At 42.3% G+C, this 25,127-nt stretch overlaps 2 protein-coding genes across 2 annotated transcripts; both read left to right on the top strand.

Moving 5' to 3' along the window:
• Positions 1-2,215: 2,215 nt before the first annotated feature.
• On the top strand, positions 2,216-8,196 carry LOC311006124 (fibulin-7-like; the record flags this gene model as incomplete). Its single annotated transcript, XM_083998825.1, has 8 exons — positions 2,216-2,284; positions 4,443-4,602; positions 4,697-4,867; positions 5,329-5,454; positions 6,915-7,094; positions 7,189-7,326; positions 7,535-7,670; positions 7,833-8,196. The coding sequence occupies 8 exons, from the start codon at positions 2,216-2,218 to the stop codon at positions 8,194-8,196; spliced, it is 1,344 nt and encodes a 447-aa protein (XP_083854951.1).
• A 4,392-nt stretch (positions 8,197-12,588) lies between these two features.
• Positions 12,589-24,680, top strand: kif7 (kinesin family member 7). Its single transcript, XM_083969358.1, has 20 exons — positions 12,589-12,668; positions 14,793-15,186; positions 15,912-16,109; positions 16,250-16,649; positions 16,756-17,103; positions 17,417-17,609; positions 17,725-17,892; positions 18,473-18,631; positions 18,867-19,012; positions 19,168-19,286; positions 19,593-19,748; positions 19,850-20,055; positions 20,231-20,428; positions 20,883-21,008; positions 21,420-21,596; positions 22,090-22,305; positions 22,440-22,646; positions 22,929-23,127; positions 23,273-23,434; positions 23,959-24,680. The coding sequence occupies exons 2-20, from the start codon at positions 14,814-14,816 to the stop codon at positions 24,351-24,353; spliced, it is 4,146 nt and encodes a 1,381-aa protein (XP_083825484.1). The 5' UTR covers positions 12,589-12,668; positions 14,793-14,813; the 3' UTR covers positions 24,354-24,680.
• The last annotated feature ends 447 nt before the right edge of the window (positions 24,681-25,127 follow it).

Genomic DNA, 25,127 nt, shown 5'->3' with positions numbered 1-25,127 from the left:
TTAGCCTTCTTTTATATCTAAAGACCAGTGGTAAAATCATGTAGGCCTATACTCAAAATTTAGAGGTAAGCTAAAAGTAGGTGGACTATATGTGAAAATATTTAGTCAGGTGTTAAGCTCTTGTTTCAGTTTACATTATTAACATTATTGAATACATTATATATTTTGATTATAATTAATAATACAATAATATTATTCTTGATCTTATACCTGATGGAGTTGAGACTAAAATGTGTTTATAGGACAATCATGTTACAGATGTTAAATCTTTATCTGCAAAGAAGCCGTGACTATATTTGATACTTGTGTTATATTGGACTAATACAGAGATTAAATAAAATTATACAGAAATACTCATGTCCTACTCTCACCATTGAGAGCAGGTGTTTTACTAATGCCAGCGAGTTGCTGAGAACAAAAGCATATGTCTTAATCATCTCTATTATCTCAGAGACAAAAAGGGAGCTTTAGTTGGATGCATGATTGAGCATGAGTGTTCACCATTGTTAAATGAGGGGAAGTTTGTTTTGAGGGACTCGTCATTCAGGTGAATCACCAGAGGACAGACTGAGGTTTAGGTCATGTACGTTTTAAGCGATTACATGTTTGTGATGTTGTCTTATTCAGATATTAAAGTGCAGCAACAACAGGAAGTGCCGCTTAAAGTTGTATAAGATGATCAGATAGGTCTGGAGAGGTGCAGCATGGAGCTGTCTGGGTGTCTGTTTAGACTCGGTGTGGGAAGCATGAATCATGATCCGCACACTGTGGGATGATTCAGTGTCTGGAGATGACTACTGTGCAACACAATAGATATGCACTAATTTTTCTCCCCTGTGGGCTGAATGTATTTTGCACCTAGGATTCAGTTCCCAGTCCGAACAGTTATTTCTTATCTCTTTGATTTTGCTGCACCAGTGTGGGACTGTCTGACCCTGCTGAGGCAAACGGCAGCAGAGCACGCAGTCCGCTCTGGGTTCAGTCAGACATGGCCACCCACCATGATGATTTCTCAGGTAAATCCATATCCAGCTCCTTGCTGCATGAGTTACTCAGGAGTCTCAGCTTCACTTGTCATTACTCTCTGAACAACAGGATTTTTTAACAGCAGCCACTGAGGAGAAAAGTCACTCTGCATGATGCATTATTTTTTTACAACAGTATAGTTAAGTTCAAACTCACATTTAGACACACTTTATTTAAACAATCACATTTTCCACACAGACTGTTTGGATCATATTTCACAATACAGACTGGTGTAAGAATGATACCCACTGTTGCTGCATAACTCAGCTATGACGTGCCAACTGTGAAGAGAGAGACATGTTCAAAAACAGCTATAGTTCACTGTTTTGATGTCGTTGTTGCGTGTGTGTGTGTGTGTATATAAATATATATATAGTATATATAGGTCTTTTTACAGCTGTAAATCACCATTGTTGTCAGCTTGGTAATAACACGAAGGAGAAGAATGAGCACACCGTGATATAATAGTTATGTCCAGTTTGGCCCTTTTGTGAGTGACCTGAGAGTAATTTGTGTTGTTTTGTTCAGTCAATGCACGGTCCAGAGATGCATGTGTGCATATATTCCTGTAGAGGGCACAGCTTCTCTGTCCATCATTGGATCGAGGGCAGCACTCTTGATTTTTGTTAAGTTTACAAATCAATCGCATAAATGGCTTTGTGATTTGATTTTCTTAAAAAAAACTGAGAGATGTTTTTGTCTTAAAAGTCTGATCTGTCAAACAGCAAGAATATATTCGAATTCCTATGTTCTGAATTTGTTACCTTTTTTCTTTGCATTTTGCAACAAACACAAAATGGTCCAAGTGCTGTATACAGTATGTGTGTGTTCTCCAGACCGACTATTATCTCATGCTGTTATATTGATCCAGGGAAAATTCAGTTTTCTCCCACTTCTCAGTAAACAAGATATAAACTAAGCTGCTTTGACCTCAGAGGAAGTGCGCTCCAAATGAAGTACAGGGATAATAATGTGGTCACATTTTTCTTGAGGTCTCGGTTCCTGATTGGCTCCTGAGCAGTGAACCCAGCATTAGTTCACTGCAGCAGCTTTTTCCACAGCCAGCTGAGGTTTTTCTCTCACCTGGAGTCCCTGCACTCAGCGAGGGCTTGCTCACTCAAAGTTCACACTGCCTGCAACTCTTACGGACTGACCGTCGTCTGTGCTTTGGATCGGCGTTAGTGGAAAGATGTTTGTGCCGGCTGCAGTTGTCATCACCATAGTGTGTTCCTGTTCACTCCATCCTGCTTTTGGACAGGTAAGTGCAACACATTGTCACTGGCCAATGAGCAGATGAATGAATGAGAATCACAGTTGGAGGTTTTGATGTAAATTACATTGTTTAATTAGACTAAGGCCTTTATGTGTTGAATTGAGGGGTTACTGGGTTACAGTAACGTTGTGCATGGCTTAGAAGGATCTGGAAATCTGAATAACCTCCCTCTCTGCACTGCAGCACAGGTCCTACTCTGAATGTCTTTGATTAGTAAAACAGTGATTGTTTATGACAGACAAAACCCATGATTCACCCTCATATTGCGCTCAAGCAAAAGGAACATGATGCATTATATTAATATATTCAATATGTATGCTGTGCTGAACTGCAATATGAGCTGAACAAAGCAACAGCACATCTGTGAATGACTATTTTGTTCTTTGCTTGTGTGTGTTTTTGTCTGAGATAAACAACATCGAGGTCACTGAGAGTGTCTGAGTGATGCTGTTGGTCTTGTCCTGCATATGTTACTGTTTATACATATGAGTATATATCTGTTTATGTTTGATATTAAACAGTCTTGTGCTGTAATCTTGAGCTCCTGTGCTGCATGCCTCACACACACTATGGTAACATCACCCCGCTAACATGAAGCCATGTGAAATGTCGCCTAGCACAGGTAGAAAGAGGCCTTTGACAACTACACTATAAACACCAGCCACCGCCCCCTGACTGACTGAAGTCTCTCCAAACCCGAGTTCGGTCCAAATCAGAAAGGTGTTTTCAACAAATATTGACTCTTCTTACATAACTCCTGCTGGAAGAAAACACTAATTGGTTGTCTGAAAACATGTATGAGAGGACGGGACAGAATGACGCTGTTGAATGAAGGAGAGTAATGAGGGAGAGGAACGTGGGTAGAAAACAAGTCGCTGCCACTCCGTTCGGCCAATAGAAAGCAGGGATTGTAACACAGGTGGTGTTTACGCTGAGGGCGTTTCTGCCCGACTGACCGACCCCGAGACTCTGAATTCACCACATCATATAGGGCAAGTGATTACCTGTAATGCAAGCTAAATAACTTTTGTTGATAGTACCCTCTTTCCTAAAATGACACATGGCAGTTACATAACCTTATATGAAGACATAGCAAGAATAGTATACTGGTTACTTTCAGAGACTGTTTTGGTGTTTATGACTGAGTTACAGTATCTAGTTTTTGAGAGAGAAGGAGGTTCCTGCTTGCAAATGGTGAGAAAACATACTCTGATCCTACTGCACATAACAGCCCAGCCTCTGTACTGTACCGGTCTCCAAGTGCACTTCCTCAGCAGACCTTCATTCACTGAGTCTGTTTTTGTTAACAACAAAGATTTCTTTTTTTAACTGTACTCTTAATTAAAGCATCTACTTGCATAATCGAGTAACAGGAATTAGGTGTGGAAAGCCACTGGGTCGAGAGTAACATTTGGCATTCATGCATTGTGGGCACTGAAAAATACATAAAGGTGCAATTTATGTGAAGTGACCTTGAGGCGTAATCATAAAAGTGTAGCGCAATCAGAGACAGAACGATGGACGTGCGAGAAACATAGTACAGCTTTTGTAAGGTCTACAGTAAGTACATTTTCTGGCTCGAACCAATCTACAGGTTGTAAAGATTCTTTGGTTGTAAAAAAAAAAAAAAAAAAAAAAAACTTTAGCTGTGACTCATGAATGAATAGAAATGGTAAAATGAATAAAAAAAGATAGTTCTCCAGCTAACACATCCATTACTTTGCTGACTTGTCTCTTTTTTGTGTGTACAAATATTTATTTTCAACTTATATGTGCCAGAGGAGAAGCTCTTCTATATTCATAAATTCACAGCTCTAAGAAAACTTACGATAACAACTTTTAAAGCAACGAGAACACTCTGCAGCTTTCAACATCCATTTACTAACACTGCGTAGTGCAGTACACTCCAAAATGCTGCTAAAGCTTCAGAGGGAAGTAGTGTTGACATAAATCACTTCTCATGTCAACATTTTCGAAATAAACTACTCATAATTATGTGATTACACTTTAATGAACTTCTCTTGTAGCAAAGAATTAAGATTCTTTCTTTCCCACTGGAGATTTAAATAAGATTTGAATAAGCTGCTGTTAATTATTCATCTGTGTTTGATGCAGTTAGTCACCATCTCTGTTTTTGCTCCAGGACTGTCCTAGCAGGCAGGAGATACAGGGCTCTCTGAAGCAGGTCCAGAAGCTGCTCTCCGCCCATGAAGCCTCCTACATGCAGAGTCTACGCAATCTGAAGAAGAAAATAAACTTATTGCAGAGCAACGCAGGGAGGCAGCCGACCAAAGCCGTCAACAGTGAGCAAAACATCCTGAGACTGATTTGTACGAATGTTATCCTCGTGGTTCTTTTCTTTTATAATCACCTGCTGCTTTTTTTCCTCCCCAACAGACACCTGCACAAAACTGGACGGACCGGTCAATGGGAGAAAACTTGGGAAGTCTCACAGCGTGGGCCATGAGGTTCACTTCCTGTGCGACCCCGGCTATGAACTGGTGGGATCAGAGAGCAGAGTTTGTCAGGACGGCCTGAGCTGGAGCGGCCAGCAGCCCACCTGCCGAGGTGAGAGACCACCCTGGCCATCTTTTATCATGTTATCTAACCCACTGATCATTTTTACATCGCTGTCATCATCCTCTTTGTGACCACCCTCGCTCCTGCTCTCTATTGCCATTCCTCTTTTTGTGCATCATACATGTCACCAGCGTTTTTTTTTTTTTTACGTTGAGATACGTTTCATATGTGACCTGTGATCAGATTTCCCCCTTTATGTACTTTGGTCATTGTCCAGAGATCTTATTGAACGCTGAGACATGTGATATTCCAACCTCAGTGTCCTCAGAGCTTCCCCTTATACTTTGGCTGCACCTGTTGTGAGCTCATCTGCTCCACGTATTCCTTATTCTCTCTCTCCAACACATACATATATCATGATGTCAACCGATATTCAGTTGCATGTTCAAACGTATAGCACCACCAGAGTTTCCTTGTGTAACCCTTCCTGTCCTTCCTTTCCCCCTCAGACATCAATGAGTGTGCGTCCTCTCCGTGCCTGAATGGCGGGACGTGTGTGGATGAGGTGAACCAGTTCTCCTGTGTCTGTGCCAAAGGCTGGGCTGGAGCTACCTGTCAGAGTCCTCTGCCAACATGTAGGAATTACACACTCAGACCACACACACTTGATGAAGATACCTCACCATTTGACTGTCATTCACATTCAGATAACAAATAACACTTCATGCACCAAACACGGCTTAAAAGTTGATATTACTAGCATTATATTTGAGACAACACTTTTCTATTGAGCATTTTTTTAGGCTGGTATCCAAATCCTCCCAGCCTGTTAAAGGAGATTACATTGGCCACTGGTTTGGTTAGCCATTGCAAGCCAGTGCTGCATACCACAGTGTGGGTTTTTACTGAGCTCCAGCCAGAAGTCCAAGACAGTCCTGAATGAGTGGCAGTGGTCTGTTCCCTGATGTGGCCGGAGGAGTTAATGTACAAACAGAGACTGTGAATCTCTGGAGGCCACATAGTTTAGTTTTCTTTATTTATTTAACATTCCCATGCAAACATACAATTTTGGTTCTGTAGGTTTGAGTTTGATTTGCCTTCTTGTTGGGCAAACAACAATTCATCATGTCACAACCATGACTACGGAGTCACTCAGTCTAATAATACCTTATGACGGCTGGTATTTAAAGGGATAGTTCAACATTTTGGTAAATTGGCCCATTGCCATAATCCCTATAGTCATAGCAGTAGGTTCGTTACCTTTAATTGTCGGTGCAAGCTATTTTTAAAACGGCGGAGCAGAGCCGCGAGCTGCTCAGAGCGGAGGCTCATGGGATTGGAATCTTGGTTTCCCTCATCAAACTCATCAAATACACAATCCAACAACTCCAAAACGCTCTGGTGGACAAGTTGTGACCTGCACATTCACCACGCTATGACATAATAACGTAAAGTTACGAAACAGAGTTGTTTTCGTGGTAAATTCATACAAAACCACTGATGCATGTTCCTGTCGAGTGCAGTTTTTCGGCAAGCAGTCTCTGCATTTGCCTCTAAAACAACTTCATCTCATACTGTAGCGTGGTGAATGTGCAAGTCACAACTTGTCCATGAGAGCCTTTTGGAGTTGATGGATTGTGTATTCGATAAGTTTGATGAGGGAACCAAGAAATCCCGTTAGCCTCCATAGCGTAGCTCTGAGCAGCTTGCGGCTCTGCTCCGCTGTTCTAAAAATAGCTTGCAATTTACATTTTTAATACAATTAAAGGTAACGAACCTACTCCTAAAACTATAGGGATTATGACAATGGGCCAATTTGCCAAAATGTTGAACTATCCCTTTCAGAAGTTTCAAAGCTTTGCAGTCATGGGCGCATGGTTATAGATAAAGCTTTAAAAATTTCAATGAATGGTATCTATACAGTCATCAAGTTTTTTTTTTCAAGATGAAAAACTTTTCAGTCTTCGCTCAACATTCATTACTGACCAGGGTGGACACCGACACTCACCTAATGCACTGGAGATATTACAACAGGGGATGACAGCATCGTCTACACAACTGCTCACTTCTCCTCTCTCCTCTCTTCCACATTCAGTCTTTGTTACCATGACAAACACCTCCGCAGCCACCTCTGCTGCTGCTGCCTCCACCTTGCCAGCTGCCACCACTGGGCCCTTTGTTCGTCCATCACGTTGCACTACAGTGCAGGGGACCACCCACTGCACCTGTGAGCCAGGATACACCATCTCTGGCAGGGACAGCAGTACCTGCACTGGTGCGACTGATACCTTGCCCTGTAACCAAAATAGATGTGAACATTTATTGTCCATATAGGATGCTAACTGTGTGCTGTGTCTTGTTCACTTCAGATATTGATGAATGTGAGCTGTTCCATAATGGCCAGGCTGGAAAACTGTGTTTACATGCTTGCGTCAACACCCCTGGAGGTTACCGCTGCACCTGTCCTGCTGGGTACAATGTGACACGCGATGGACGTAGCTGTAAAGGTGAAGTCATGTTTTTATTTTATTTTACTTGCATTTTGCTTTGCAGTATCTATAATTCAAATATCTGCTGTCAGCATTACATCAGGTATTCCTATGAAAGTTTCTGCATAGCAAATGTTGATAGAAAATACATATGATAAATGACCCATTCACAAAAAGTTTTTGAATTGAATCATCAGTGTCTGCTTGTGTTGGTGTTTTCTCACAGACATTGATGAGTGTGCAACCAGACAAAACAACTGCACAAAGGATCAGATGTGCATTAATACGTATGGCGGCTTCCAGTGTGTCCGTGTGGACTGCCCCAAAATCCCTAACGCCACATATGTCAAGACGTCGCCTATGTGAGTATTATTCTGTATCGTTTTTTTTTTTCTAACGCCCAGTTCACTGCACTGAAATATGTTTTTCTAATTTGAAATGCATGGTCACAGCTGCAGACAACTTACTGGTTAAATTCAGCTACATCCTCCTCAGTTTTCACTTGGTCTTTTTCCTTTTTCCAGGCGTTGTGAACGTAACCCCTGTCCTGTCGACAACAAGGCATGTTCTCAGACCCCAAATTCCTTCTCCTACCATTACCTGGCTGTTGTGTCCAACCTGTCAGCCCCCCGCGTCATGTTCAGGGTCTCAGCATTGCGTCCAATGGGCGACACACTCCGCTTCTCTCTGCTGGGGGGAAGGCAAGCCCGGCGCCACTTCACAGTCCAGCGTTCAGACCGCGTGACAGGTCAGCTGATGCTGGTCAGCCCGGTGCAGGGCCCTGCCGCTCTGGAGGCAGAAGTGGAGATGAGCGAGCTGGAGAGACGTGTCCAGCTGGGAAGGTACATCACCAAAATCACCATGTTTGTTTCCCAGTATGAGTTCTAGAAAGTGAGAGTGTGAACCCATTCATGAAACATGAGCATGGAAACTCTCAAAGAGCACAAAGGCAAAACAAAAGTCTGTTGTGTCTGGATTTACTTTTGTTGCATTGTGGTGACCATCTTTAAAGTCACCTGAGCTGTTTGCTGCAGCCAGATCTCAAAACTGTAGTAAAGTAAGACCTAGTGGCAGAACAACACCTGTCGTGCACAGCTGCAAGTAATAAAGATTTTAGAATACGGGTTCTTCAGGGGCATTGGTGATAAGCTAAAGGAATGCATATAGGTCATGTATGGCTTGAGTATAAGAACATGAGTTTTGTATGGATTACCTAAAACATATTTATTGCACAAAGATTATTATTAATATTGTTATTATTATTATTATTATAGGAGGATATATAGAAGGGGAATGGTATGATGTAGGAAGCATTAAACCAGCATTCAGCTGAAGGACACTTGTAACAAGCTGAACTAGTAAATATGTCTAACAGTCAACAAAGAAAGTGTTATTTTTGTAAATGATAGTCTGGCCATGTTGACATCATATACTGTATACAGAGACATGTAATCAGGATATGTGAGATGTTCTTTCTGCTATTATGTTTTATTTATGTTAAGTCAATTTTCCAGTGCAATCATTAAAACACCCTGTAAACCATAAAAACTTTGGTCTCATTTCTTTCCCCCCCACAAATGCATAAAATATAGGGAAATATGGTTTGGTACAATTTGAGGGTTTAAATTTGATGCATTGCCTGCTGAAATATGCTGTAAGAGTAGTCAAATGTATCATCAGCAATATGTGTGAGCTGTGCTTGTTTGAGAAACACGTCTTCTCATGCTGCACAGAGCAGTGCTGTTCGGCAGACAGGCAGCCAAAGACATGGCTGCTGAAAAGAGCCACTGTGTTCCTACAGTGCATGAATAACTTTAACTTTGAAATCTGCGAGCAGGTGACGTAAGTGTGATCATTTCTCTTTCACAAGGGAGGTGTGTATGTGGAAGAATTGAGAAGTTTTAGAGAAGTGTGATGAAATGTGTCACCTCTGTGCTGCACCAGCCACCCATCTGCTCCTCGGTGAAGTGAAGCGAAGTGAAGTGAAGGTTCGCTGGAGACAAACAGGACGTCTCTAGTTGCAGAGGGGGCTCCGGCCGAGACTCACTGACGACACCACCGACGGGGAGGGGGAGATTTAGCCACAGGATCCTAAAACAAGACTGTAGACTGAATCAAGATGCATAGAGATGGGGAAGCAGTGAGATGGCTGAGAGGACTGAATAGAGGACACTTCGGGCCGGAGGCGCAGCCTTCATTGAAAACTGTCTGCACTACCACCCCAGAATATGACCTCTGACTACTCATGACTCAGACTCTCCCTCTTGTGTCTTAATGGAAAAAGTGGAGTTGAATCGGAGGCCATCCTCATGCCTGTCCCTGAGGGACCCACAAGAGGCGATGAATCACCATTAAGGGTTCATCCAGACTCCTCCTTTTCTACTTGTGTCCCCTCTACAACTCCCTTTCATCTGCAGCTTATCCCCTCTGTGCTGTACCTCTGAATAGCTTGTGCAAGCTCCAGCCCAGTGCACACTTACACATACTGGGCTCTAAGAAAGTCAGCCTATGAGAGCACCTGAGCTCCAGTGTTTTGTCTGTCCTGTTCACCTCACTGTCCTCTCTTTTCCTCCCCTCCTCTGCATTATCATATTACACCCACTCTCTCATCCCTGTGTCCCCTCTCCTCCAGCTCCAGCGTCCTGTCTCTACAGCTCTCCTTGTCTCCAGTGTAGCTCATTCACACCATGCAGATAACTCCCTTCCTCCTCCTCCTCCCTCCTAATGAGTGCTGGCAGTGTGTACAGGACTGAAATCAATATCCTAATCTCATCCTAAGAAACCAGCACACTCTCTTTGACAGCAGCCTGGGTTATCATTGGTACTTAGTTTTGAAAGGAAATACCTTGGTCTCATCTGGAGTTTAAAGGAACAAAAGAGAGTGTGACTGGGCCTGCAGACTGAGGCTCCCCACCCTGCAGATACCATGCAAAAGTCAGTTTGGCTCAGGGCCATGCAATGTGGGCATTTAGGTGAGGGCAGGAGGGGGGGAGAGGCCAGGAGCTGATCAGAGAAGCAACACAAACTTGGATTAAGTTAAATCAAACTAAAACTCAAAGGATGTGCAACTCCCTTGCATCTCTGAGCTGTTTGTTGTCGGTCTAAGAGATACAAGTAAGTTTATTATTGTGTCTGTGTCTTGAATGAGAATCTGTGCATGTTCCTGTGCAAACTATGGTGCAACACTGCCCCCTGCTGATCACAGATGAGACATGGTGCACACAAGTCTGTTAACTCTACAGCCATAAACTGTGATTTCCAGCGACCTTCTGTCACCATTGGTTATTGATAGGCCATTACAGCCAAACCGGTCACATCTGTTTCTGTTGTGTGACTATCACTGTCTAAATCTAAAGAGTATTGTGCAGACATTCACACACTATAACTGGCTTCTGTTTTGTTTCAGAGACAAAGTTGTAGGCCTAGTTGTGTCTGTGTCTGTCTGGACATCACCCTGGTGACAAGTCACACTAAGGGGTTCGATAACCCTCCAGGAGTCCAGATCACATCATTTCTATGTTGCCATGGCCAGTTAGACACCTGCCGTTCATTTCTCATCTTCCATAAAATCTGTAGCATCGTGGGACAGTGTGTCACCCAATAACACGATTAGATCGACTCAACTTTTGTGCCAGAACATGCCTCTCTCTTCACATGACACATGATATGATATAGGTGTTAAAGACAAATCAATAGTGGAGTGTGAGGACCTGTTTTTAGAAATAGAGAGATTTTACACACTGGTCTGAAACAAGAGCTACAATAACCAAGACTTCTAAATTATTGTAAACAACGAGCTTTCATCAATTTGCATTTGCTCAAAAAACGTATGGTTCATAATGATAGAGCACAAAGGCACTGATCACTGATAACACTTATTTACCATAAAGGTGCCCACATTCATTGTTTAGCTATGATTATTTGATCATCTGTGCTGTGGAGAGATGAGAGATCTGGACAAAGCTGCAATGTATCTTTTAAAACACTGTATGTGTACATGCAGTATGTAAAACAGCACTGGATGAAGCTGCCATAATCACGCAACTGTCATCTTTATGTTTTTGTTTGATTTGTTTATTTGTTTTTTGGAATAAAAATTACTCCGCTGATTCAGCTGTCTTCATTCTCAGTCAGATGAAAATGAAAACAGAATAATTTGGCATTTTGGAAAATCAGGACATTTGGATTTGGAGCCTCGTTATTCTTGACATTCTTGGTTTTTAAACGGGGATGAAGACCTAGTGTTTTTAAAACAGAAGTGACAAGTCACAGCCTTAATTTTCAAAACGTTACTCTTGTGTGGATAATCACAACACAGGGTGTTATTTGAAAACTGACTAAGCTGTTGCATAAAAGCTCCTGTTGTGATGACAGCTATTTCAGACTTATAATGGGATTTTACCTGCAGAGGTGGCCATGCACAGACAGTCCTGATGTAAAAATGTTTTAGAATCACAGGTGGTTCCTCCTAAATCATAATTTTAGCTGCATTTTATTCAACATTTTTATCAGCTTGTGATATTGCTGCAGCTTACTTGCTCAATTACAACTCTCTGTAACCTTACCTTACCTTACCTTTCTGACTTTAAAAAAAAAAAAAACATTTTTCAGGCCAAGGACCCCCAAACTGATGGAGAGATGGAGCAGGGACCCCTACTATATTAAAAAAAAAAAAAAGTGTACCAGTAGGCTACCATGTATAAACGTAGCTTGTTATTGTGCATTCAATACTAAGCTATTCAAATACTACACAGGTTCATATATTCATGTTTTTCTAAATGTGTACAAGCTACAGTGAGTATAGGCCTACAGTAGGCCTATAGGGTGGCTGTTCCTGCCATTTATAAACAGACCTTGTGAACTGATACCAATGCCAATCAGCAATGTCTGTCAACTGCATGATAACCATGCAGACAAGCTATTCAAATTGACGTTTTTATTTGAAGACCTGTTGAATAGGCTAAGTAATCGTGTGGGTAAATGTAGCCTACCAAAGACTGCAGCCTTGATAAGCAGGATAAGTTTTAACAAAACAAATCATTGGTAGCCTACAAAAGTCAACAGAGAGCAAATTAATGAATAGTGGTTGATTATTTATTTTATTTTAAAAACTTTTAAACTTATACATTGTTTTATGTTTGTTTTTATAAGTATTTTTTTCCCCCCCCCCAATCTCTGCAGCCATGAGGCTCCGCAGAGGCCAGGCCCAGACTTGGGGCTCCTCCTCCTCCTCCTCCTGCTCCTGGCTGTGGCTGCCCCTCAACTTCCACTCTCCTAAAAAAAAAAAAAAAAAAGAGAGGAAAAAAAAAGTCTCCAGTGTTATCCTGAATCCACGGACTAAACTTCTGCCTCATTAAAAAGTAAGTCGCGTTGACTGTTAGCGGTCAGAAAAGTTCACCCAGTCTCATTCCAGCTGTTGAACATGAACAGTTTGTCCTCCAGATGTGGATTTGCAGCCTCCTCCTCCTCATGTTGTTGGTTGTTGTTTGGACTGCAGGCTAACAGGCTAACTTTAGCTTAGCCGCAGGGATCAGGGCAGAAAAAGGGACGACATCTCTGCCGTGTTTAAATACTCGGGGAAACTTCTTGTTACAGACGCATTAGAGAAGACAACATGTGTGTTTTTTATTATTCTTTTTCTTCCTACGAATAACATCGCTTAACACATTTAACATCTAGTTAAACATAGGCATCGGCCGTGAGCTAACGTTATCTTGCTGCTAACATGGTCAGAAACAGTTATTAACTTTACAGAAACCGTGAACTGTGAAGATAAAGTTTAATAACTTATCTGTAGGAAACTAAATCCTTGTTATCTCGCGGTTCAGATAATATATTATCAAGTATTCTTGGTTTTATTGTTTGAAGTATGTGCAGCTACTAAAGTTTAAGATTAGCCTACTATAAAGTTAGTTAAAAGTTTTTTTTTCTTGCTTAATTGACAGCAACACAGGAGTAAACACATGGCTCTAAGTGTATACAACATTAATACACAAACATACAATCATAAATAAGACAAAGAGAGAGAAAGAAACTTATTCAATTATTATTATTATTGTAAAGCTTACAAAGACTATATATTTAACAGCTTTCTTATTTTCACAATCACATATAGAGGAGATACTATTTAGACAGTTCCAGAAAATGTGGCTTTTTACCTCAAAATTTCGATTTGGATAAAACAATTAATTTCAAAATTAAAAAACAAACAAAAAAATTAATCAAGTAAAACTGGGATTTATTTCTTATCAAATTCAGTGTAGCCAAAGAAAACATTTTTCCAGCATGAAATGGGGTAAATATACGGTATATGATCACTGATAAAACGTGCCAGTTTGCTGCAGAAGTTAGTTAAAAGATCCATCCAGGTGTTTGTGTGGGTGCTACGTCAGGGTGCTGAGTTCAGGGGCGTTGTTTTTTCCGCAGTTACCTGAGATACATCACATAGTTGGACCTCATATCTGAAGCTGTCTCAATTGAAAGTTTGTGCCTGTTTGCAGCGAAGCGTCGCAACACCAATGTAATGTGTGCAGCATCACATTTTTAAAAATAGACTTAAATTATTTTTCACGTCCTGGGATGCAACCACCTCGTGCTGCAATGATTGATTGATTAACCTTGTGAAAAACAAAATAAATTCTCTGGTTAATAATGTCAAAACATCCGATGGTCCTAGGTTGTTAATTGTGAGGATTATCCTTGTCTGTCTTGATGTGTTGGGATTTTAAATTGGTGGTTGGACAGAACTAGACAAATACCCCAGCTTAATGTCACAGACTTTTTCTTATTTATTGATTACAATATACTGATTAAGTTATTTATTGAATCAGAAGTTCAGGAATTGTCCAGCAGATCTTGATTTTGCAGCCCAGTATAATCTCAGGGTGCAGCGTTACAAGTACAAGACAGCCATGGGAGGATTAACGCCCTTATAAGATACCTGGACATCCTAAGAAACAACTAAAGTTCAAGTTTCATGTGTTGTTTTGATCAGTTTTGGGGGATTACAGCTCACCTCCTGACCGTGCACGTAGTCCATCTCACCAGCTCCGTCCACTGGAGATGTGTTTCATACAATAACAAATAAATGAGGCAACAAATAAGTTTAAAAAAACAAAACTTTTTTTTTTTAAAGAAAGGTAAAGTAGAGAGGGTTTTTTTTCTTGTGCTGTCATTTGTACTTTTCAACTACACTCTTAAGCATTTTTCATGCAATTGTCCAATATAGCCAATCAGTTTTCTTCCAGAATAGTTACTACTGACTACATCAAAATATATATTCATGTCAATTTAGAAAAGGTATAAGTTTGTTTTTGAGGATATTTCCATAGCACAAAATAAAGTGTGTTTTCAGCTGCCATTTCCGTTGGTTGCATCATATTATCAATCACATCCTCAGTGATGGTTTATTTCACCCTTCAGCCAGACAACATGACATACTGAAAAAAAACCTGCTGGTGACAGATGATTTTTGTCTCCTGCAGTGCTCCGGAGATGATCAATACATGACAGAGGACCAGAGAGGAGCTCCAGCAGCACAGCCCGAAATGTCTCCCAAAGTGCCTGGTGGACAAGGCAAGGGAGATTACTCTGCTGTGCAAGTAGCTGTTCGAGTGCGACCCCTGCTGCCTAAAGAGCTTCTGCACTGCCACGAGAGCTGCATCACTGCGGATCCTGAGCTGTGTCGAGTTACTCTGGGCCATGACAGACACTTTCTTTGTGACTTCCTGTTTGAAGAGTCGTGCTGTCAGGAGGAGGTTTATTCTGTGTCCGTCCAGCCGCTCATAGATGCCTTCTTCCAAGGTTTCAATGCCACAGTTTTTGCCTATGGCCAGACGGGCTCAGGCAAGACCTACACCATCGGAGAAGCAAATATCTGTAAGTTAGTTATTTCTTTTTTCGTGCCTTAAAGGGATAGTTCAACATTTTGACAAATTGGCCTATTGCCATAATCCCTATAGTCATAGCAGTAGGTTCGTTACCTTTAATTGTCGGTGCAAGCCGTTTCCCTCATCAAACTCATCAAATACACAATCCAACAACTCCAAAACGCTCTGGTGGACAAGTTGTGACCTGCACATTCACCACGCTATGAGATAATAACGGAACGATACGAGACAGAGTTATTTTAGAGGTAAATACATGCAAAACCGGAAAACCGCCCCTTCAAGCAATCTCTGTATTTACCTCAAAAACAACTCTGTCTCGTAACGTTCCGTTATTATCTCTTAACGTGGTGAATGTGCAGGTCACAACTTGTCCACCAGAGCGTTTTGGAGTTGTTGGATTGTGTATTTGATGAGTTAGTTGAGGGAAACCAAGAAATCCCATTAGCCTCCGTAGCGTAGCTCTGAGCAGCTCGTGGCTCTGCTCCGCCGTTCTAAAAATAGCTTGCACCGACAATTAAAGGTAACGGAACCTACTGCTATGACTATAGGGATTATGGCAATGGGCCAATTTGCCAAAATGTTGAACTATCCCTTTAACATTGTGTGAACCAAACTGTAGTTCATCATTGTGGACAAATGTACCTTATGCACACAAAATCAAAGAGTGGCTAAACTAGTAGCTTTCAATTAATGTTGTTTTCGTTGCGTTTGTAGGTTCCTTCAGAGATGAGGAGCAGGGTATCATCCCCAGGGCTGTAGCGGATGTCTTCAAGCTGCTAGATGAAAATGACCTCACAGACTTCTCTGTCCGAGTCTCCTACCTGGAGGTCTACAAGGAGGAGTTCAAGGACCTCCTGGAGGTGGAGACAGCCAGCAAGGACATCAACATCAGAGAGGATAAAGGCAACATTGGTATGGGACACCACTCTGGGCGTTCTGTTGTTACATGTATTATTTTTAAGGATATTATATGTGTATGTATGTTGACGTTTATAACGATTTTCTTGTGAATGGTTTATTTATGTTTTCCCCTTGTGTTTGTCATTTCATAGTCCTGTGTGGTGTAAAGGAGTGTGAAGTGGAGGGACTTGATGAGGTGTTGAGTTTACTGGAGTCAGGAAACACAGCCAGGCACACCGGTGCAACCCAGATGAATCCAAACTCCAGCCGATCACACACCATTTTTACTGTGTACATGGACCAGCGCAGAGGAATTTCACGACTGTACGGGACCGCTGCAAGTTCTGGACCACAGATGCTGTCTTCCAAGTTTCACTTTGTTGACCTGGCAGGGTCAGAGCGCATCTTACGGACAGGGAACACTGGAGAGAGACTAAAGGAGAGCATCCAGATTAACAGTGGTCTTCTGGCCCTGGGAAATGTCATTGGGGCGCTGGGGGACCCCAAGAGGAAAGGCTCCCACATACCATACAGAGACTCCAAAATCACAAGGTACAGTTTGAATAAATTCATGAGATACTCAGCCATATAGCATTGTAACAGAAGTTGTTGTTAAATGTCAGCTTGGGTTCATTTCTTTAATTCTCATTTCACCTAGGATCCTCAAAGACTCTTTAGGTGGAAATTCAAAAACGCTGATGATTGCCTGTATCAGCCCGTCCTCCTCAGACTTCGATGAAAGTCTGAACACACTCAACTACGCCACGAGGGCCAGAAACATTCAGAACCGGGCAACGGTCAACTGCAAGCGCGAGCCAGATCGTGTGGAAGGGCTGGAGCAACAAATCAAAGCGCTGCGCAGAGCCCTTGAAAACCGCCAACGTTCAGAAACCCGCATCATCTCTCACGGCGATCCCCACAGGAGGCCTCGACTTGGAGAAGGAGACATCAGTCGACTTCAGGCCCAAAGTGCACACTACAGGACCTGCACGGACACTGCTTACCGGTATAAGCGCATTCACTGAACATGATGAATGTGATGTTAAAGATTTCATCTGTGCCATTAGGGTGCAACTTCTTAAACGATTTGACAATTACATTAAAAAAAAAAAGTATTGCATGTATTCTGGATATCATTGTTTTATTAATTTGTGAATTATTAATCATACATTAAATTTACATCACACAAGTCCATGATATTTATGTGGAGTGGAGTGTGCATTACTCCACCATCTTCTTGGACGTAATTTATATAATATGTTGTAAGTTTAAGAAGCATAACGGCTTCCCTGAATCCATATGTTGCTGCTATATGTCAGGTTACTGCGGGAGCTGCAGAGTGAAGGGGCTCTGACTGCAGAACAGAGTCTGAGAGTGAAGGAGTGGCTGTGTTCAGTGGAGGAGGAACGAAGCGGACTGACCACAGCCTCGGGACCAGACAGCGGTATTGAGAACAGCTCCACTGAGGACAGTCTAGCGCTGAGGAGGGGGAGACCTACTGTAAGAAACCAGGTATGTCTCTTCAACTCTAATCACTGTTTCACAATTAATAGTTATTCCTAAAAGACCACTTTTAGGAAATTAGTCTTGTGGTACTAATCGGCCAATAAATGTGATTTGTTACCAGGATCCAGAAGCTGCAGAGGAACGGTGGAGCAACGAGCAGGAAACTGACAAAGATGGAGAGAAGGAAGATTGTGTTGTCCAGCTTCAGGCTCAGATTCAGCGGTTGGAGGGAGAAAACACAGACTTTTTAGCAGCTCTAGAAGATGCTATGGAGCAATACAAGCAGCAGGTCAGACACACTTAAACTTTGCCCATATTCTTCTTTTTTTTTACCTTTTTATTGACATTCTGCAACAAATATGACATGTACACCCATTTCAATTATTGATCATAGATTATCAGCATGAATGCCCTTTTTCTAGTAATCAAAGAACATGAAAAAATATAACAAAAGAACATAACAAAAACATGAACATGTAGGGAGTGAGGTATGGTTATTGCTACATCTACATTATCTAGAGTTAAACAAGTCAAAGTCTGGCCTGCGTTCTACATTCAAGGAGAAATTCACTTTATGCACAGCTACACTACTTCCTGAAATAAGCCAGCTCGTTTAATTCCTGTTTTACATTATTGGACCAATTGATGAATCCAGGTGTGTCTGACCACTGTGACTACTCAGACACACCTGGATTAATCAGTTGGTCCAATAATGTAACACAGGAATTAAACGAGCTGGCTTATTTCAGGAAGTAGTGTAACTGTGCATAAAGTGAATTGTCAATGAAAAACTGGATTGCACATTCAGCTCTATATTTTTTGACTGCATTTTACTGTTTATTTTTGTAATTGTCTTCCTTCTGTTACAGAGTGATAAGTTACAGGAGCAACAGGACCTGATAACTGAGCTGCAGTATCAGCTGTCTACCCTCGGACTGATGGGACTGGGCCTTAACCTGAGATCGAGGCCGCACACGGCCCCTATGGGCTCCATGCAGCACAGTCAAAACGGAGGTTCATACAGACAGGTAGCCACCCAGCACAGCTAGATTTTCATGGTCTTGAAAGTAAAATTGAATGCTTGGGAAAAGTACTTAAACCTACACATTGATTGGTTCTCTAGTGGTAAGATATGGAGGTGCACGTTACTGGGATTAACAAATGCTAAAGTTGCCATGTCCTAGAGAGTCTGTCTTCTGCTGCTCCAGTAGATGTCGTAGCCTGCTTTTCTCTTGATGTGTGGTTTTGTACGTGTTGCCACAGATGAGTCCAGTGGGCTACCTTGGTATTGGGCCTTGTGGCGATCAAGATGGTAACATCTGTGAGGAGCAGGGGATGCTGGGAGGAGCAGACATGCTAGACACGGATGAAGAAAGCGGTTACTCCAACCTCAGCCAGGAGAGACGCAAGTATGTTCTGTGTTGAAACTATTTAAAATGAGCTTTAATAAAAATGAACACTGCACACATAAAGAGCAGTCATTCAGTCTCAGTAGCAATGCTGTTGCACATGTGCTGCTGTTACATCAAAAGTGTACATAATGTAATGTTCATGATCCTATTAGGCAGGTGAATCTGACCTGGACTAAAAGGGACATGCTGTCGGGAGGACTAGCTGCTGCTGGTAGAGGGCCGGTGTCTCAGCCACCTGAGCCCAATCACAGATGTTTAGCCAGGAAAGGATGTAAGTCTAGAATAGAGAGCCTAAGCGGAAGCGGAAGTGAAGCTTGCCATGGGACGTCAATTTGGAAAAAATCTCCATGTAAGTGAATGGGAGTCAAAATAAAATTTTAAGTCCCGTTCACTTCCATGGAGATTTTTTCTGAATTGAGGTCCCATGGCAAGCGTTATTTCTTGCTTCCGCTTAGGCTCTCTATTCCCATATGCACCTAAAGTAACTGATAACTATGTTCAGTGTTTTTACCTCCCTGTTGTTCTGTTTCCTCTTTATATCAACATGTTGTGTACTCTCTCTCATTTCGCTGCACAGCCAACTCCAGTTCTGGGGAGGCATCAGTACGGGAAAGTCTGAAAGGTTTTGAAGGCGGTTCCGAGTTGGGTCTACTTCAGGCACAGCAGAAGATCAGGGAGCTGTCGGTCACCATCCGCATGAAGGAAGAGCTCATCAAGGAGCTGGTCAAAACAGGTAGTGTTTGCAATCACTTCACACTTGGTTGCAGCTCTCCCAGTAAAAATCTGTGTTTTTTTTTTATGAATCAATTGTTTTTGTTTTCTGCTTGTTTTTAGGTAAGGATGCTCAGGCTCTGAACAAGCAGTACAGCCACAAGATCACGGCTCTGGAGAGTGAAGCTGTGCAGGCGCGGCAGGAGCTGCAGGAGGCTCAGCGGCAGCTGCAGGAACTAGAGAGGCAGGAGAGGGAGATCAGCGCCACAGACAAGACCAGAGCACAGGAATGTCGGAGGAAGATAGCTGCTGCTCAGAGCAAAGTGCAGGTTTGTGTTCATGCATAACAACACATAAACTGATAGCTATAAATAAAGTCATATGATTCCAGTTGTACACCAACAGTACGTTTTTATGTGTGTTATTTCCACTAAGTAACAAAAAAACACTTCCTCTTAATATTCTTAACACATAAAAGAGAAAAAAATTCTGGTCATGTTTTAGGTTCTTAGTCAACGTCAGAGGGATACCGCCCGTCTAGCTAACCTGCCGGCACAGAGTGAACGTCGTGTGTTGGAGCTGGAGCGCAGCGTCCAGTCGATGAGGCAGCAGCAGGAGCAGCTGCAGAGGCGCCTGCGCCAGGAAAGTCAGCAGAAACGACGTCTGGAGACCGAGATGCAGCGAAGGACACACAGAGTCAAGGTGCCACTGTCACACTGAGAGGGAACATGGCTCAATTTTCCATTTTTACTGCAAAGAAACATGAACTTAGATAGTGCCCCACCTGATTAAACAGTTTTAGTTGTCTCTGTGACACTGATGTGGTGATTAATTTGATTGGAAATGTGTATGCTGTATGTCATGTTGCTTGATCATAAATTTAGTAGTATAATATAGTTATAGTTATAGTAGTAAATTTCTGATAATATACATAACATTCCTTTTTCTTTTAAGCCAAATATCTCGTAGTGTATCCTGAAATTGTGAAAACATGTATTATTATTTCTCTTTACATGAAAGAGTTCAAAAGTTTGGGAACGGTCTTAACGCAAACAACAGTACAGAGTGCCAAAGGCATTAAGGAACTTTTGATAAAAGTATTTTTTTCCTTTGAACTTGTCCTGTATTTCATCTTTTATCTTCCCCCCCCACACAGGAGCTCGAGATAAAGAATGAGCAGCAGCAGAAGATCCTGAGGATAAAGACAGAGGAGATTGCAGCCTTCCAGAGACAGAGACGTAGCGGCAGTAATGGCTCCGTCATCTCACTGGAAGAGCAACAGGTGCAAAAAAAACCAAAATAGCATGTGAATTGTTAATTTGACATATTGTCCTTCAATGGGTTAGTTTTGATTAAAATCTCCTTCTGATTTTAAATAATTTGCTAGTTGTACTTGTCAGCCACCTGGACATTGTAGTCATAGAGGTACTTGGTTTTGCAGTTTCTGACCAAGTTAAATTTTTGTGAACTCGGCAAGCAATTTCTTGCATAGTGTAAAATACAAATATTGTGTACAAGATAGTAAATTAATTCTAGTGTAAATTGCACATGATAACTGAGTGCTTTTGCTAAGAGCTAACATTTCCAAGTGATGAGAATACTGTTTGATGTAAAGAATAAAAAGACATTAGTGTCTAGTGTCTTTTGGTTTTGTGTGTTAATCTTTTCTGTGTGCTTTACTTGCTTTGAGCAGAAGATTGAAGAACAAAAGCGCTGGCTGGATGAGGAAATGGAGCGGGTACTGGGACAGAGGAGAGGACTGGAGGATCTGGAGGGAGAGCTGACTAAACGAGAGCAGATCCTGGCAAAGAAAGAAGCTCTGCTGCAGGAACGCAGCGGACTGGAGACAAAGAGGCTCCGGTCCAGTCAGGTATTAACAAACTGCCATCACTGCAATACCTGAAGGGAAAGATGCTGTGACGTGTCTCAGTTGGGAAAATGGTTAAGATAACATTTAGGCAAAAGCTTTGCCAAATATGTGGGAATGAATTGAGTTGGTGTGATGTGTGTGTGTGAAGTGATGGTTTATAGACAAAACACACAATAATAATAACACAGTAGTGAAGAGCCACATAGAAAGAGTTTTTCTCATATCACAGAAAAAAAAACACTTGCAAAATAGTTTGGATTGGACAAACCAATAAGTGTTCAACTGAAACATGGTTTGCAGCTGACGCAACCCTGTTGTCCATTGTCGACATTTATTGTGATAGATTGTCAAGAATGCCACCACCAAGTTTTGTTAAACTCTCCTCATTAGTTCCTTAATATGACTGTGTGACCTCTGTTTCCAGCAGCATTTCTTTGAAATCTTGCAATTATTCTCTTCTTTGAAATTTTATCTTAAACATTGCTCCCTGCAGGCCCTGAGCAAGGACCTGGCGACACTTACGGGGCGGATTGAGTCACTTGAGCACGAGCTAAGTGAGAGGAACGGCCTCCTTCGCAGCAGCAGTGCCCAAGACTCTCAACAGATCCGCCAAGAGATCTCCAACCTGCGTCAAGAGAAAGACTCACTGCTTAAACAGCGAGTGGAGCTGGACGATAAGCTGCGGCAGGGCAACCTGCTCTCACCTGAGGTCAGACACGACTCTGATATCTCATGACAATTCTGAGAAGCAATAATGTGGCTTTAATTAGTCCTCACTGTAATATCGCTTCTGCGTCTGAATGTCTGTGCTCAAATTGTCTTTGTTCCCTGTGCTGTTATCAGGAGGAGCGGAGCGTCTTCCAGCTGGACGAGGCCATCGAGGCCCTGGATGCAGCCATCGAGTACAAGAATGAGGCCATCACTCAAAGGCAGAGGCAGCTGAGGGCCTCCGCCAGTATGCTCTCCCAGTGGGAGATGAATCTTATGGCCAAACTCAGTTACCTGTCGGCCTCGGAGACCAGAGCACTGCTGTGCAAGTACTTTGACAAGGTGAGTTCTGTCACCAGCTTCAGTTTGAGGGGGTGAAGCATGCGCACATATGTTGTCGAGAAAGTCAAATTCCAATCGCATTATCTGAGCGTCTTAATCAGAGTTGGAGAACTCCGATATCAGTCGGACTAACGCGTTTACATGCACTCAGTTGTCCAGTTATTGTCGGATTAAGGCAATAATTAGTTTTTCTCAAGCGTCATGAAAACGTACTGACTGTGAAACTGTCTATCAGACCTTTACACCCAAACTCACCTGTCAGTATGCTGATGTTTTCTGTAGGTGGTGTCTCTACGAGAGGAAGAGCGTAAGCTGCAGCTTGCCCTGGCTGAGCTGGAAATGCAACTGGACGAGCAGCAGAAGCTGGTGCTGTGGTTGGAGAACGCCCTCGATCGCACACAACTCGACACAGATCGACGGCTCACACAACAGCAGAAGGAGCACGAGAGGAGCGTCCAGCTCCTGCTGCAGCAGTGTCGAGGTGCAAGCACACATTCGATCTACTTGCTTGCATATCTTATATATTCTTTATTTGTCTCATTTTATAATTAGCCATTAGAAGTGATAAATAGTGATAGTTGTGCTTTCTCATTCAACCATATGTTTGTGTCCTCCTGCCCCCACAGAGCAAATAGACGAGGGCTTGGCAGGAAGGCAGCGGCAGTATGAGGGATGGATCCATAACCTCAGCAAGGAGCTTAACCACTACAAGGCCGCTAATGTGGAACTAAGCAACAAGCTGAGGGAGCTCTGTGGTTCAGTCGGCCAGCCAAAGGAGCATGCTAAAGGTAAATTTATTCAAACCATTAAGTTTGTTGAGGCTCTCCTCATTTACAACACGAAATGAGTCATTGTCAAAAATAATCACACTTCCAAAGCAAACAGGAGTAGACATAAGCAAACATCAAATCAAATTACCTTTAAATATAGATGGAGTATCTCATCTATTTATGTGCTGCCATGTCACTAGCTCAGTTGCTTTTGCTACAGCACTGAGGAAATTGTTCATATGCTTAAATAACCACAAGATTGCAGCTAATTATTGTTTTCATTATCTACAAATGTAAGTGTAGAGTAATCAGCTCCTCATTTTGTCTATAAAAGAACAGAATCCATAAGAGGTTCCCATCAAGTTCCCACAGCCCAAGCATCAGTTTATAGTTAGAGCGACAAAAAAACAAAAACAAAATCATATTCACATTTGTGAGTACAGATTGTGAGTACTGCTGTTACTTTTGATATACTGAAAGATTGTAAGAGCAAGATCTCACTGTTCCTTCTACCTGTTCCCTTGACGTGTGTTGTCTTCCAGTCGTGGCCTCTGACGGTAAACCGGCTGGAGCTGGCAGCATGGAGAAGCTGAGTCGCTGCTCGGAGGACGGCCCAGGAGGCAGAGGCGTGGGGCCGCCGGACAAACCTCCGAGGTCGAGGGAGGAAATGCGAGAGCTGGTGAACACCCCACTCCCGTCCACGTGGAGACGCTCTTCCCTTCCCATAGAGGAACCTGCTGTCATGGAGGAACTGTGGCTGCGAGCAGCCGGGGACATTCCCGTTAACCGCGTCGTTCAAACTGGTATGGGGTCCTGGGCCGGGCAGACATCCCTGCCTGTGGTCAAATCCCGCCGAGAGTCGCGTCGCCCCAGCCTCAACATTGGACCACTGGCTTCAAACAATGCATTAATTGATGTCCGGAAGAATCCTGTCTGAAAATCATTGTATTGCTACTTTAAAGACCATTCATGTAGATCTTATTCTGTGGTTTCTGAAAGACTGAGTTTTATACATTTTTAGTTTTTGTATTCCAATTTTTGTACTTGTATATAAAGTTTTGTAATAAAAACAGACACCCACTGATTTTACACGAAGCACTTTGACTAAAGTAAAGTTTATGTTTTCATTTCATACAGTAACTGGTAGGTCGATGGTCTTAACCATGAAAGTCAATAAGACATGAATTATTTACATCATTACATTTTGAGGTTCTTGCTCTGTAATCAAGTATTAAGTCTTTTGACCTTTTTGCAGCATTTTATATTAAATAGTTTCTGCGCTCCATGATCATCTGGCCTGTGTTTTCATTTCTCGTGACGGAAGTGCTCTTTTCTGATGCAGTCGCCTCTTTTCTAAACCTGTGAGTGTTGGCATGGATTTCAGCTCTGATCAGTGGGGTGGAGGTGGTTCTACGAGTCTGCAGCTCACTGCCCCCCCTCCACCCCCACTACACCTTTTCACCAGCATCCAAAACCACACAATGGGTTAAAAGAGAAATGTAAGTGGCTTTTGTTGTCTTTCCCTGCTTGTCCATGGGCACAAAATAGGAGTGTGGACAACATCTGAGCACCAGAGGGCAGTATGTCCTCAGTGTTTTAAGTAAGACTCATTTTTGGGGTCACTTTTCCTCTATAACATATACATGCCCTTAATAAGTTAAAGTATTATTTCTATTTGTGGCCATTTCAAAAAGTGCAGTTTCTAAGAAGT

This window comes from Trachurus trachurus (assembly GCF_905171665.1).
Source record: "Trachurus trachurus genome assembly, chromosome: 3".
In the NCBI taxonomy this organism is placed as follows: domain Eukaryota; kingdom Metazoa; phylum Chordata; class Actinopteri; order Carangiformes; family Carangidae; genus Trachurus; species Trachurus trachurus.
The sequence above is the reverse complement of the archived record's forward strand: the minus strand, read 5'-3'. Positions and strand labels throughout refer to the sequence as shown.

Bases quoted from the DNA above. Each gene is read 5' to 3' on its own strand.
- kif7 (XM_083969358.1), top strand. From the start codon at position 14,814: ATGACAGAGGACCAGAGAGGAGCTCCAGCAGCACAGCCCGAAATGTCT. The intron at 17,104-17,416 runs GTATAAGCGCAT...GCTATATGTCAG, and splicing joins TGCACGGACACTGCTTACCG to GTTACTGCGGGAGCTGCAGA. The intron at 17,610-17,724 runs GTATGTCTCTTC...ATTTGTTACCAG, and splicing joins GACCTACTGTAAGAAACCAG to GATCCAGAAGCTGCAGAGGA.